At 55.0% G+C, this 15,256-nt stretch overlaps 3 protein-coding genes across 3 annotated transcripts; 2 read left to right on the top strand and 1 right to left on the bottom strand.

Moving 5' to 3' along the window:
* Positions 1 to 4,640: 4,640 nt before the first annotated feature.
* On the bottom strand, positions 4,641 to 4,913 carry BESB_051580 (uncharacterized protein; the record flags this gene model as incomplete). Its single annotated transcript, XM_029363593.1, has 1 exon — positions 4,641 to 4,913. One exon carries the CDS (start codon positions 4,911 to 4,913, stop codon positions 4,641 to 4,643), a length of 273 nt encoding a protein of 90 aa, XP_029219516.1.
* A 1,203-nt stretch (positions 4,914 to 6,116) lies between these two features.
* On the top strand, positions 6,117 to 10,209 carry BESB_051570 (Toxoplasma gondii family D protein; the record flags this gene model as incomplete). The annotated part of the gene is made up of 3 exons (XM_029363592.1): positions 6,117 to 6,225; positions 7,005 to 7,139; positions 8,492 to 10,209. 3 exons carry the CDS (start codon positions 6,117 to 6,119, stop codon positions 10,207 to 10,209), a joined length of 1,962 nt encoding a protein of 653 aa, XP_029219515.1.
* A 798-nt stretch (positions 10,210 to 11,007) lies between these two features.
* Positions 11,008 to 14,973, top strand: BESB_051560 (uncharacterized protein; the record flags this gene model as incomplete). Its single annotated transcript, XM_029363591.1, has 6 exons — positions 11,008 to 11,265; positions 11,562 to 12,293; positions 12,824 to 13,258; positions 13,704 to 13,991; positions 14,441 to 14,523; positions 14,907 to 14,973. 6 exons carry the CDS (start codon positions 11,008 to 11,010, stop codon positions 14,971 to 14,973), a joined length of 1,863 nt encoding a protein of 620 aa, XP_029219514.1.
* Positions 14,974 to 15,256: the final 283 nt, after the last annotated feature.

Raw genomic sequence — 15,256 nt, 5'->3', positions numbered from 1 at the left:
CCAGCGTTTTCCAGCAACTTCCCTACTCTGTGGCGTTGCGGCTCGCCCAAGGTCCCATCATAAATGACGTTTTGTGCGCCGTGGTGTCATTGGCAGTGCATTTGTGGTAGGGTCTACAGTGTGCAGGGCCTACAGTGTGCATGGCCTATAGTGTGCAGGGCCTACAGTGTGCAGGGCCTATAGTGTGCAGGGCCTACAGTGTGCCAAAGTGATTGAGATATCATGCATCTGCGCGTTTTTATACTTTGCTGGGCCGCGGCGTATTGTCCAGGCTACCTTTATCACGATCACAAGCCGGTGACGCCAGCGGTTCTCTTAGATAGTCTTTTTAGCTGCCGATCTACACGGTGCTGACGTCACGTCGAAAGCAACTGTTGCGACAATGCAACAGAGACTTACATTTCCATCACGGGTGAAGCAGCCGACGCGGCATCGCCCCAGTGCTTGGCTCTCGGAAGCTCCGCGCCCGGCGCGGCCTCGTCCAAATGCACCACAGCTTGCCCTTCACACAGCTCCGGCGGGTGCTGCGCACTATATAAGAACAGGTTCTGCACTTGGACGGTTTGCACACTGCCGCGTAAGCCTTTCCCTTCCTAAGTTAAAACAAAATTTGAACAAGTTTGTGAACAGTTGCCCGCAGAGTACAACAACGCATGTCACAACGGAACCGCGCCGCACACCGTCTGTGACGAGCCGCATACACAGTTCATGTGCCGGTCGACACCCTCGCATCCACGTTCTGGTTAAATATGACACTTCACCCTTATCAATCTGCAAAAGTGTCCGAACTCTGTGTTCAGTGCTATCGGGCATCTTTTCGGTCAGAGAAGGAGCTCTGCGCAGAAATGCCTAGTGGCAAAATGCACACTTGCATGCACTGGAAATCTGTACGCGTACCTCGGTTGCTGAATTCGCATTTCGCTTCTGCTGGGCACAACCCAAATGACCTTCACTAGCTGAAACGTTGGTGACGCGCGCTTCTTTTCACGCTGTGTTTCTCAAGGCCAGGATGCAGTGAATGACATGTGGCTGAGTGGCCTCTCGTTACCGCGGCAGCACACAAGCCGGAGCTGCAGGTTTACTGGTCTGCAAGTTCGGAGCACGCGTGGAATACACTCATGGAAAGAACATGGCAAGCGGCTTGCCCGACTTCCCACCTGCTTCCGAAATTCGGTTCAACCTCTGGAGTCCAAAAGACAACGTCTGGTTTTCCATGCTAAAGAATCTGTGGTGGCGTTCCGCTGTGCGTCGAAATCTGGAGTCGCTATGTGTGGATCCTGCTCAAAATGGCCTGTTGCGGCTGTCCAGAGACGAGAAGCAGGATGAGATTGTGGCTGATTCTATTCCTAGGCTTACGTCTGAATTTCCGTCCCTCCAAGAGGACGGTGGCGTAATGCTCCCACAGCAGGAACAACCCTCAAAATGTGAAGCATTAACAGGGGACAAGGTGCCTGACACCTGCTTTACGGGTTTAGCCCTGCCCTTATTGAGAGCCATACACGAGGCGCACATACACGACAACGAAGCGTTGGTGAGAAGCGATAGGAAGGGCACTCCCTCACTTGGTACGCAGCGTGCTTCGACCGATGTTCTTGGGGCTGACGCCGCCATCTCGTTGCCGAGCCTCAAGCAAAACTCTCCCGTTGAGTCTGGCTGGACACAGCTTGCTTGTGAGAAAGAGATTCCTCCCCTCCTTCACTTTGTGTGGCTGGGAGACGACCCTGTGCCACCTTTTTTCAATCATATTAGAAGATCGTGGACGAGACACAACCCGGACTTGACCCAGACTTTGTGGAGAGACGCGCAGGTCGGCTTGCTGCTGAATACACTAGAACAGAACGTACACTCTGGGAGTTCTCAATATGGAGGCTCCGCTGGCGGAGATCCAGTGCATGTTTCAAGAAGCGAGCAGAATCTCACTCGGTGCGAAAGCAGCGGTGGGGGACAGAATCCTAGTTCCTATTCACTGACGCTGAACCGCGCGATCGAGATGTACCGCACAGAGTCATGCCTAGGGGCCAAGTCGGATATCGCAAGACTGCTGATTCTGTGGCATTATGGAGGTGAGGAACGGACTTGACATCCTAATGCCCGTTCATGCGCCCTTCCAACGCTACCTGTTCCAAACCTACGTGCGTACAAGCTCCTTGCTGTACGCAAGTTCTGCCAGTCTTGGCTGTCAGTCGCGCGTTTCGTCGCGAGCCTGTCTTGAGTGTATACACAGGCTATGATTACATTATTGTAGGCGCGAGGCGGTAGCCCGTGAGAGTGACTGTGCGTGGTGCTATGTGAGAGGGTGGCGATGCGAGATGGTATGGCTGCATCTGAGCACATCCATGGTTGTCGAGCGGTGCTTGGATTCAGGTATATACGCGGATGTAGATATGGAGGCTGTTAAGCCTTTGCCAGGTTTTCTGCGGGCAAACGCGACACTATTCATGGGCATGCAGCGCCCAGACGCCGTCGAGCTCGGGAATGCAATCGTCGGTTGTTCTGCCGGTACGTGTCATTTGTGCTCAGTTTTCTGGGATCATGCTCTGTTTTTCAATGGTTCGCAATGACAGCGCGCGCACGTTCAGCACGCGTAGAGCCATCTTCCCTTCACTGGCACGTTATTGAGTGGCAAATCATTGTGTAGAGCACATAGTACTAGTCACAAATGAGTAGGTGGGGGGGAGGGGAGCAAATGAACAAATAAGCAGAGCCAGTGACAGCGCAACACGACAGAATTTATGTTTGAGGTTTCGTTGTTAATAGGGCACGATTTGATAGGCTTCGTTCTCCGCCATGTCGGGCGGCCCTTTTCCGAGTGGGGATCGTACGATGCAGACCCAGCGGTGGACGCCTTCAGAATTATCAAATCGCAGGTGGCTAAGTTTTCGCCCGACGCAGACCACATGTTGGCACTACTCACAGGCGCACCGAATGCGGCACTGAAAACCATTGAGAGAACAGGTACTGAAAATAGATTGTTAGATGCTTTACTTGCGCAGCGCCATTGTATGTCAGCGATGCTGAGGCCCCTAACCGCGCCTCCATTCCGTGATGTGAATGCTCCATCTTTCTTTCTACCCCTCGCGATAGCGTACGCCTCGTGTCAGGCTAGTCTATGCCTGATTTGTGATATCTATGTATCCATCCTGCAGGTCCCGCACTGTTGACCAGGGCAACGTTTACATGGTTATGTGGCCAGCTGAATTCGTCTTCTTGCTCTTTTCATCGACGGCAAGAACGGGAGCATACCCCGAATATCTGCACCGATACCATAGGCGTTGCGCGAACCGCTTCTGACTATACGGAGGCGCGTGGAGGCGAGGCCCAACCTGACCACGAATATGCAGAAAGGGCCGGCCCCGATCTGGCAGGTTGCTGCCTACTTGCAAAAATATGTATTTTCCCACCTGTCTTTTTCTACCCAGTGCCGAACCATCGCCACAGGGAACTTGTCGAAGGCACGCTACAGGTGAATAAAGGCCATGCGCCGCTTTGAGCAAGACTTGTTTTGGGAGAAAACACACACTACGGATGTGACTCTGCCCCCAAAATGGCTTCTTCAACTGTATGATGCGATGTGCGCATCATTATTCGTGCCGATTGAGGAACGACGAAGGACACATGGCAGCCTGCATGTTCGCACGACGGTATAATTGTGTGGTGATTTGTACAGACCGGGTATTTGGACCCGTCATATTCATACACACTGCATCAATGGAGGCAATCGTGGCAAGCTCGTGGACCTCGCGACTGCGCGAATCGGGCCTGATCATACATGCCTCATGACGAAGATCTCCTGCTGCAGGAGATTTTAAGGAACTGACAGTACGTTTTGTAGTGTCAAGCTGACACTCTGTGTGCCTGGCAGAGCCCTCCTGCGCCGCCCGGGTTCGATGGAATAATGTATCGGTGCTCGTACCAGTCAGCCAATAACGATTTAGAATATTGTATGCTGCTCTCAGTCATGACCGGCTTTATTGAGAGAGAAAGGTGGCAGTACTTCCGTGCTAGCAGCCGTGTTCGAAGTCCGTTTTCTTCTCGGCACGTGGGTTGGCAGATGTTTGCTTGTCCTCCCTTTGTATTCTTTCGCGTTTCCGACGAGCATCCGTCAGTGTCACATACAGGATAGGCCATGTTATCACCTTGCATAGAAGACACGGCCTTGTTGTGCGCGGGAGTGTCTGCTACATATATTGCAGGAAGACATCCTCTTCCACGTTAGTCAATGAAGGAATTACACGGCAGGTCATAAGCCCGTCCGCACGGCCGAGGTAGCCCCGCGTTGAACGCGACTTTCGCGTGGCGGTATCAATAACGTGTGCCCTTCCCGCTACGCACAAGCTTCACCAGCAACGATGGGTGACACAGAAAGAAAATAGTATTCTTAGCATATTACCTGAAGACGACGCCTGATTCCGTCAATTTTCCTTTCCGCGATGGAACGCAAGTATTCCTGCAGTAAACAAGCATGCGCATGACACCACAGTCGGATTGGCTGTCGTGTTTCGTACCTTTGTTTCTAGTTCTCTCTCTTTCTCTTGCTTCAGCTGGAACACTTCTTGTCACTCACCGGTGGTGGAGGGTTTCATGTCATATTTCGAACCTCCGAAAGTAACGCTAAAATGCAAATGACACCGCATTCATTACTATAGTTCACTAGTGCTGGGCTGTAGCACCATACTTGCTTTGTCATTCGCCTTCGCTAGCGCATCTGCCAGGTCCCCTTCGCCATACACTGATTGCGAACAAGGCTGAAGGACGACGTTTGAAAAGCAAAGCCACAGTCGTGCAAACCCACCAGGAACCTTGTAGAAAATGTCTACTGGCATGGGCTCGCTCGCCTGCCACGCGTCTTGGAAGTGCAAGGGGTGAAGAGGTGAGCTGATGGAGCAACGCAACCCCCAATATAAGTTTCGCATTCACAGTGCGTCAAACGCACTTGCTTGGCACGAGTACGGATCGTAAATCAAATTTCTCAGCCTGCGCAGACCTCAAGACCTCGCCAAGGACCGTGTGGCCCAGCAGCTGCCGCTGGAATGACTGTCCGCACGGAAATAAAGAAGTAAATTCTACTCACCGCGAGGCAGCAGCCGACAGCGAGCCCGAAAACTGGTTTCACTCGCATCATTTTGTATACCGACTGGTTCTCAAACAATCGGAGGCGTGCGTAGCACGATGTCCAAGCTGAAATGTGGACAGGGTCGCGTGCTTCCTGTGAGGGGCTGTACGTACAAAGCAGCTTCTTCCGTGAGCAGAAAGACGCGCTTAGTGTGCTCTTGCTTTAACCGGAAAAAGCGGCCGCGCATCTCGCTGACCCTGCTGCATACGAAGCGAATACCGTGGAGAGCGCGTAGGCAATTTTTATAGGAGAATGGCCATGACACGTTACGAAAGGCTGCCGGCTCAGCAGCAGCTTTTGCCTCTCGACCCACGCTGTAGCGTGAGGCGGTTCTCGTGCTTCTCGAAAGGTCGAAGATGAATTCAGAAGACTAACCTACGGAGCAGACATCATATATCATCGTTCCCTTTAACAAGCAGCGATAACGTGAGTCTCAGCCGCAACACAGTTGCAAGGCGAATACGCAACGGTGGCTGCGGGGCGGGAATGGCACGTTCCCGGGTGTTTGAACGGACGTCTCACAGCGGAAAACCCTTTTTTCGTGATATCAACCCAAGCTGATGGTCAATTTTGCCCGGTGAACTGGGATCTGCGACTTTCAGCACTATGGCGGCTGACTGTGTCGTTCCAGAACAACTTAAAGCGCGACGAGGTGGCTTCAGCATGTGGTGCTGCCCCACCAAGTCACACTACGATTCTCTCAAGCTGCCGCCAGACAGTGCAGGAACAATCGAAATAACACTGCAATAAATAATAGAGCGCATGCTACTCTGAAAGGTAGGGCAACTGGCTATTTGGACAACAGCGGCTGCACGCGCTTTGATGCATCTTTTTTCCGAAGAGGTCTGAGAGTGAACGTGTACGCTGCGGATTTCAAAGAGTCCCTGCTACTCGCGAAACTGGCTGTGTTCACGTCTTATCTTCCAGAGCACGTGCTGTAGCACAGCCGGGTCAGGCAACGCGACCGTGGTGTCAGGCGCGGCGGGCAACAACACTCGCTAAGATGTCCGCTAAACCTCAAGCCAAGAAGAAGAAGGAGGACGAGGAGAGAAACTACGATCTTGAGAATGAGATGATGCGAAGGAGGATTCAGACAATTCGCGAAATGATCAGTCAGTTTTAACAACCTACGTGTAGTTGCATGCTTTGTCCGCTATCACTCTTCGAGAACGCACGTAGCGGACCTGGAGCCATTAATGTGGAAACAGAGTCCTGATGCTGCCGTCAACCGTCCCTCACGTCCTAGGTTCCAACGGTACTTGGGCGACATGTTCCCCGCTTCGCGTAGGCCGAAACTTGTAGAGCTCCAACCTAGGCGCCGCTTGTCGTGACATTGTGTACACGACCCGATTCGGAACGATGAGGTTGTCCAGTATGAGGCATATGTACCTCCGGCTGCTGCAACAAACATGGGCTTTTTCCGGCACATAGTGGGCCACTAGAGCAACACTTGCCACGTAACAACATGCGAATTTCGCGAGTTATGTCCCGTCAGCGACGAAAGAAAAGCAGATAGAAGACAGCGAACAAAGAATAGGCAGACTCAAGGAGAAATGTGTGTGCATTGATCGAGAGTTTGAGGCGGAGGCCGCTAAAGCCGAATCCGGGTATGAAGAGCTCCAACAACAGTATGCTGACATGAGCACAAACTACCAACGCGTTCTTGAGGGAATGAAGGAGCAGGTTGCAGCTGCACAGCGAGGAAACGGTATGTCATCTTCACTATACTCGCCACTATCCCCATGGCTTGCCGCTTGTGACAGAATTGACCAGCCACCATGGTTCTCTCCCAGCAGTTTCATCTGCGACACTGGCGGTTATCACACCGAGTCAGTTGCGTTAGGCGAAGGAGTGGATCTACTGGCGTTTTTACTGTTTCATGCGTCAACAGACCTACTTGAAAAGGAGATAGTCACTGCAGGGCTGCATAAGGACCATGTTATTGAAGGAAAGAGGACAATGCTGCAGCGACTCGAGAGAGAAATGGAAGCAATGGCGCTGGAGTTCTCGGAGATCTTGATGGTAGGTGTTCGCAGCCTACTGCGACTGCAATGGGAATCGTCAATTTATTATGCGTGAGTCTCGTACTGTGTGATACACCAATGAATTTGGTTGATGTGGTGACGTGCTCAGGAAACCGTCGACAAAATGACCGAAAGTGTAACAATTTCACACAATAACTGGGAAAGCGACAATAATAAACTGCCCCTGATCAACAGGCTGCAGGATTTCTCCCTTGTCGATCCGCCTACTCTGTAGGTTGGTTGCTATGCAAAATTCTGTGAAAATACCCGAGCGGCTACTAAAAGGTGCGCGTTTGACTCTTTCAGGGCAGTTGCCCGCGAAAGGGATTGAGGTCCCCTGCTCTTGCGGGTTCAGTGAAGCAACACAGTAAACGACTTGAAGGGAAGCGTCGAGCCTAGTAGCAGCCCTAGTGCGCGTTGTGAAGGGTGAAGTGGCAGAAAGCACCTTGCCAGTGTATTCTCTACCTTGGCAAGAGGACCACCACTGGATGCTAAGGGTATCGCAACGTTACTGTCTAGGTTTGCTAAACGCCCGCCGTGTGAATGTAGGGTCAACGAATTTCTCCCATCATGACTGTTGGAATGCGGACATATAGCCTAGTCTGGCCCGTCTCTGGCTCGTTGGAAACTGCAACACTCTCTGGCTTTGCCATAACTACGGACCACATCCATTCAGAAAGTGCCTCACCCAAGCCTTCTGGGCAGGCGTCTCGAATGCGTGGCGCGCAGCCGAGCCTCATGTGCGCTGAACGCTAACGGTACAGGGGGTTCTCCCACGGCATACAAGGAGCTTTCACCGTCTGCTGCTCGTCAAACAACAGCATAGCCTACTGTTAGATTGGACACGCTTTTGCTCACGCGCCGTGGAAAGACGCTGTTGAGTGAGAAGCCAGCATGCGACATTAACGGATGATAACTTCCATGATTGTACAGTGTGAGTTTCTTTAAGGCAGATCTTCGGGGAATCATCCTGCGTCACTGTCAGCGCCTACCCATTGCTTTAGTGCCATTACAAACGGGTTGAAGGCGTAGCGGTTTGGGTAGCAACATCATCGGACCTTTCTTCAGCGAAGACGTTATCTACGTCTCGTTGGAGATGTGCTCTAGCAAGCCATCAGGCAGCCATGAATGCACGTCTCGAACGAGCACCGTTAGTTCGTATGCTAGTGTACGAACAGGAGGACCAGCGTGCTCGGCTGGCGTCAGATCAATGATAATTGCGCTTTCTTTTTCCCCGATTTTTCGACCCTTGCAATACCGTGTGGTGATCTGTTCTGTTGCGGTTTCCCCGCATTATTCGTGGTCTTATCGCAAATTATCTGTTCCGGTTCTGTGTCTTGCAATATGAAGACAGCCAGCAGCCTCCTCGTCTGCGCTGTTCTCGTGCAACAAGTCCTTGCCGGGCCAAAGCGAGGCAGACATGACAACAAAAAACTTGCGGACATTAGCCCGCCACTCGCTGTGGTATCTGCCCCTCCCGCCGTTGCAATCCCCACTGAAAAGCTGACTAAGTGCTTTGACGTCCCGTTTTCAGTGCAACAGCCTTGCACAGCGAAAGTGACAATTCAGCAACCTTACGACTGCGATGAATCCGAGCTCCATGAAGTCTGCACCGAACGCATGACCGAGGTCCCCTCAGTGTGCTTCGAGACCGTGGTCAGCGAGGAGACGTACGATTGTCCCGTCACGTCGTCTCAGAAGGTGTGCGTGAAGATCCCGGTGTCAGAGTCACGTGTGTGCAAGCACAAGACGACCAAACAAGTAAAGAAAGATTGCCCCGCGGTCGACAAGGTGACCAGCTGCCAGGTCTTATCCGATGTGGTTGAGGATGTATGCCTAGAAAGCGCAGTTGTCGATGAGAAATACAGCTGCTGGAAAACTGAGGTTCGACAAGAATGCGAGACGCACATGATGACGGCAGAAAATCAGTGTACGAGGGAGGTCCAGCACCCAGTTCCATATGAGGTGGTCGAAGTAGAGTACGATACTGTCTGCAAGAAGGTTGAGAAGCCTCTTACCGTCTCCGCAGTGCGGGAAAAAATTGAGACCGAAGAATATCCTTGCCCTGAGATTGTTCACGTAAAGGAATGCCAGCAGACCACGAAGCAGATTCAGAAACCGTGCATGAAAAAGGAGAAACGCCAGGAGAATTACGATTGCTCAGAGACTAAGCTGCAACACGTGATAAAGACGTGCACGCGGACAGTTCCTCGTGAGAGCTACATTTCAACCTGTACGCCAGTGATTTCGAAGAAGTTAAGGAGACTCGGCCCCGCAAAGAAAGGTGAAGAGGAATGCACCAAGAGAAAAGTGGTGGTCGACGAGATAGAGTCGTACCCTTGTGAGGAGGACATACCCGTCGTAATTCCAAAGATTTGCCAAAAAGAAGTCCAAGTTGACGTTGAATCGTCCTGCGCTGAGACAGTACCCGATCAAGCTTGCCATATGGTACAAAAGACGGTTCCGAAGATATGCACTCGACCCAAGAAGGCAGCAGAGACGTACGAGTACAAAGACGTGACTTACGAGGATGTCTGCGGACAAGTTCCGCGGGAAATCAAGAAGACCGCCCTCAAGATGGAAACAAGGACCGAGACGTACCCGTGCGAGACGGCAAACTTCAAAGAAAAGTGCGTTGACGTGAGCGTTCCTGTGCAGGCAGTGTGCCAGGCCAGTCTCATGAAGACAGTCGAGAAGAAGTGCCCTCGAACCGTGTATCGGTCTGAATGCTACACATCGGAGGTGGAGGTCACGAAACCTTGCTTTGCGGAAGTGGAACACGAGGAGGAGTACACGTGCTTCGAGCAAGGCTTCAAGGAGAAGTGCTCCACGGTGCCCGTTTACGAGATGGGCAAGTGCAAATCCGTTGTCTCCCGGGAGCACGAGGTGCCATGCACAAGGCCACATGCGGTACTAGATTGTACAATGCAGGCTTTTCCAGTCAAGAAGACGTGCTTCAAAGATGTTTCCGATGTCAAAGATGAGATCTGCTACACGACTGGGTCGCAGCCTGAGTGTGTCGACCTCATCATCACAGCGTCACCGCCGCCTCAAGGCCCCGGCAAGAAGTGAGCCGCATGAGGCGGAGCCCTTTTGTCGCGGCTCGTTTCGTTCCGCAATGCAAACAAAGCTCGTGTTAGTGTTATTGGATTATGGCCTTTGCGGGCCTCTCAATGTTTCATTGCTCAACCAGATCCGTTTAACTGCGTGGCGGTTAGGCTCCCGAGACACGCAGGCTGGTCGATATTACCGCCTTATACACAAGAGACAGCTGAGGCTTGCAATCACAGCGCGAGCTGGCTACTGTCGCGAGCATGCGTTTTGCGACAGTGTGCCTGCGCCAAGACTAGTGAAGCGGGCGATATTCGTCGATCTCACTTTCTAGTTCTCACAGCGGACTATGGATCAGTTGTATCTTCCCTGGAATGTGCGACGCACACACCAGTGGCGAAGTGGCGTTCGCCCGTCGAGCGGTTTGTACGTGTGGCGCTAGCGCCTGTCTGCCTCGTCTGGGCGGTCATTTGGCTCAAACGTTCTCTCGACCAGTCTTTGGACGGCGAAACAAACTGAACAAACCTGCAGGCACATGCGGTTTTTCTTGGAGAGCGCATGCGACAGGCGCCAGCCCTCGAGTACCCTGCGTCCTCCGCGCTCTTTCGGCGCGCAGCCCGGGGCCTTGCGAGCGACCTCGCAGAATCTGTTGCCAACACTGCCGCCGCCGTAGGGGGGCCGCGGCGTCTCCTTGGCAGATTCGCATCCGCCTCCGCTGTTTGTTTCGCCGGCGTCGCGGGTTGCGCGAGGCGGCGTTGCGTCGTCCGCAGAGGGCGGGGAGGTAGCCACAGGGCTGGCTGAGTTCGCACGGCGTCCGTCATGACCCCCCCCGATGTCGCAGAGGCGGGGAAGGCGCCGTCCCTCATGGGGCCCGCAACGCGCGACGGGCCTTCTTCACTAGACCTCCATCATTCGTCGGCGCCTTTCGCCTCCTCCAGACTCCTCGGCTCCGCAGATGCGGCCGCCGACCTCCAGCAGCCTCTGCTGCTCATCCACGCCGCCCTCGGCGTCGCCGTCCTCGGCGGATGGACTGGCGTGATGTGCATGCGCAGGCACAGGCCTCTGGCGCTCTTCAAGGTAAGTTTCTTCCCCACGGAGCAGGCCCTTCGAGAGGCGTCTTGGCATTCGTCGACCCCCGCTTGGAAGGAAGCGTCTTTCTTCCAAGGTGCCGTATGGATGTGCGCCACGAGTCGACGCAGTCTCGACTAACCTAAGCCCGCCTGCGTGCACTTACTCCATCGCTCGCGGAGGAGCATAGAGCCGCGCGGTTCATCCTGAATGCTCCTGTTTGCCGTAGCGGCCCGCTTCCAAGTTCTTTTCGCCCGGCTATGCCCCTTGGAGTCCTACTCTGTGCGTGCGACACGTGCGTCCAGGTCTTCGCCTTCCTACCTGCCGCCCTGTTGCTGTGCGCATCGGTCGCGTCCCTCGTCTTTTTCTCGGCCTTTTCTCCGCTCCTCCGCGAAGACGGCGCGACTCGTCCTTTCTCAGGCTCCCCCGTGCCTGAGGCTGATGCGCTTCTTCCGCCGGGGGCGGCGGCCCATGGAGGTGCAGATGAAGATACGACTCCCTCGGGTTTCAGCTCCGCCTCGGTTCTCTACCTGGTCGACGCGCACTGGAGAGAATTCCGGCGGTTCGCGGGCGCCCACTTTGCCACGATAGCTGCGGTCTCGCTGCTTCTTCAGGCCGGCCTCGCTCTCTGCCGCATCCTCGTGGCCCTCTCGTTTTTTTCGTGCGACTCTGAGCCTCACGGGGCCGCGCAGCAGGAGCCCGCCGCCGCTCTGCCTGACGTCTCCGGGGCAGGACTGGGCGCCGCTTCGGAGTCGTCTTCTGCAGCCGGCGCGGCCTCTCCCGCGGAGAAGAAGAAGAAAGACAGAAAGGGGAAGGGGCGAGCAAAGCAGCGAGCCGACGGGATCCCTCTGCAGCCAGGCTCCGCGCCGTCTGCAGCGGAGAAGAAGACTGGAGCCGCTCCAGCGGCCGCGAAGGGCGCTGCGTCTTGCTTGGCGTGGCAGACGTTCGCCGAGCCCGTCTCTCGACACTGGGGGAGTGCGGCGGATTGGCGCGCGAAACTCGTCTGGAAAGTCTCTGATCTCTCGGTTCTTGCTCTCGTAAGCTGCCGCACAGGAACACGACAAAAGTGCTTACTTTGCGCGTGCTCAGGCGTGCCGCCCTCATATCGCTATGCACCATGTCGCCCTATCTATCCTGCACCGATGGGCGCGCAGGGGAGACGTTGCAAAAACGCAGCACATATACTGCCATAATATGCACACCTACGTATACAAAGGGACATGCATAGACATTCGAGGTGCTCCAGCTGCAGCGAATGGGGTCTCACACTCAACGCACCATCTTGCAGTCACAGCTGGTGGCGGCGTGCCCTCAGGCCCGGTCGGCGCTCTACGCCTCGATCCGATTGTCTGTTTTCCTCTACTTCCTACTATTTTAGTTTTACAATATATAGAGCCTGTATTCAAATGTAAAAACAGACTACGAAAATTTTATTTATATATTAGCGCATTTCTGAGGCGGGGACGCGCCTGGCGACTGTTTCACCTTGGTCCGTTGCATCTTTCTCCACGGCCTGCTGCCGACTGTTCTCGTTCGCTTGTGTTCTCCACTTTTCCACTTCCATCAGACCGTCGGCTTGCCGCTGGTTTTTCTTGTCCGCGGGCGCCGCCATAGACCGTCCGCGTTCCCCGAGGAGGACTGCAGCCTTCCGTTCGCCTCTTCGTCCGCGGAGGTTGCGTCTGTGTGGCGCCCGGAGGCGTTTGCGTCTTTCCTGCTTCTTCATCCATCTTGGTGGCAGTGTCTAAACACCGCAGCGCTGCTTCCTCTTCAGCTTCTGCGCGGCTACCCCAGCGTCATGCTCCAGTCGTTTGAGGCTCTCTGGACGTTCTTGCTTCTACTCCGGCACAGCCTCGCGCGCGACAAAACGCTCGTCGCTTCGCCCGCGCTAGCCCACGAAGACTTTGCGTCTCGAGGCTTCGCTGCGTTTTCCGCGCGGACGGTACCCGCTCTCGGCGCTACGGACTTCTGCTTCATCGGCCTGCAGGTGCTCCAGTGGCTGCTGGTAAGTTGGCTCGCGCCCTCCGAGGGTGGAGTTGTGTCCCCTGGTGTCCTCGCCCTGCTGCGAGAAGAATTCAGTCGAATAGACAGACACGTCGAACGGGGCAGCGAAGACAGAAAAGACAGAAATATACAGCGCGAAGGTGAAAAAACACCAGCAAGCGAAGAGCAACCCGAGCGAAGGGCACTTCAACAGTCAACGGGAAGCTGCAGAGCGAACGGGAGAGCCGGACGGGGGAGGCCGGGCTGGCCTCGTCGGACTTCACGGTCTGTTTCCGTCTGCCTGTCAGGTCCTTTTCTGTGCAGTGCCGTGCTTCTGAAGGAGCTCGCAGCCTCTCAGGCCGCTGTGCATCAGCATGTCGCTTTGCCGTGTGGTGTCTTTCACTTGTGTGTTCTGCCCCCTCCCGCCCTCCTCTCCCCTCGCACTCCGTCCCTCCTGGTCTGCACAGCTCCGCCCGCTCTCGCAGCGCATCTGCGAGCCCCTCTCCTCCCTCGCGGAGGGCGAGACGGAGGCGTCGGCGACCTCGCGGCCGGTGGCGGCGCTGCCCTCGCCCTGGGAGAGCGCCTCCTCCGTTTTCTCTCGCTGGCGACGGGCGGGGTCTGCCGGTCGGGGCGCGGCTGCCTCAGGCGCAGAGTCAGCGCGCCCCAGCCCGCGGGCTGCCACGCGCGTCTCAGGTTTTTCTGCGACCTCCTCGACTCTCGTCACGCCTGTCCCAGCCAGCTCCGGAGGCATTCAGGTGCGTCGGGCTTCCGGCGGCGCGTCTGGGGGAGAGACAGCGGGAAAGCCTCGATTCCGCGGCCTCATCCTCCAAGACGCGCGCTCTACCGCACTCGCTGCTCGAAACGGCTTTCAGACACATATGTCTATATCTATCTATATATCTACCTGTCTATCTATCTATAATTAGAGTTCCTGCGATACAAATGTGCACATGCATTTCTACGCATATCTAGACATATTCAAGCATGCTGGATGGCGGCTTACCACGGTCGAGTTCTCCACCCAGCTCGGCGTATACTCAGTATTCGTATGTGCGGAGATCTGTGATTTGAGCCGAACTCTTGCAAACGGTGACTTCCGGACGTCCACGTCGTGCAGCTGCATACTCTCTTTTTTCCAGAACTCCTCACGCGCGACATTTGCTTCAGTCAAATCCGCTGCCATGTCTGTCTTTCTCCGTCGCAGGGGCTGAGACACGTCGGACCTCCTCTGTTTGTTGACGCGGACGGTGACGAGGCGCATGAGTTTTTCTTCGTCAGCGCGCAGGAGTGAGTAGAGCCGCCACGCCGCCTCAATAAAACGCTCGCGCCTGCGCCACAGCGCGGGCGCACTATTCCAACGCCAGCGCGGGTGTATGGGTTTCCATCCTGCGCCGCTCTAGCCCGAGTAACGCCCCCGTACCTAAACACCCACCCCCCGTCCCCCTCCCGCACCGTCTAGACTCTGCAGAGGGATGGGGTCACGTTTGCCGCTTCTCTCTGTTGTTTCTGCGTCGCCTCGGTCTCGCGCACATTTTCTCCCACGCGCCTTTCTGAGAAGCCATAGGCATCGTAGACAGAGGCGACAGCACTCCCGTCTGGAGATGCACACGTGACGGGCCTTGATGCACACGTAGATCTTCAACTGGCTCCTGAGTTTTGCTTTTTTTCAGCGTGGTCACGCAGGTCGGTACGAAGGCGATGCGGAAGGCGGATCACCTGCGCATCGTCGCGGATTAGCGTACTCTGGGGGTTTGACCCGAAAAACTCGAAGAGTCTGTCAAGCAGAAATCAGGACAGAGAGGGCACGGGCGACGAATGCGATGAATAGGCTAGAGAACGGGCAGGGAAGGCAGAGGCGAGAAGCCGCGAGCCACGAGGCACAAAGAACCGGTGAAAGACAGACAGAGAGAGAAAGAGAGAGGGCGAGCAGATGGGGACAGAACGCGCGCGAGAGGAAACAGAGCCGAATGCGTATTTGAGGGAAAAGGAGAGAGTCAGCCGCTGCGAGGGAGTGAGCTTA

The sequence above is a fragment of the Besnoitia besnoiti genome, chromosome IV (assembly GCF_002563875.1).
Source record: "Besnoitia besnoiti strain Bb-Ger1 chromosome IV, whole genome shotgun sequence".
NCBI classification, from domain to species: domain Eukaryota; phylum Apicomplexa; class Conoidasida; order Eucoccidiorida; family Sarcocystidae; genus Besnoitia; species Besnoitia besnoiti.
This window is presented reverse-complemented; position numbering and strand designations above follow the sequence as displayed.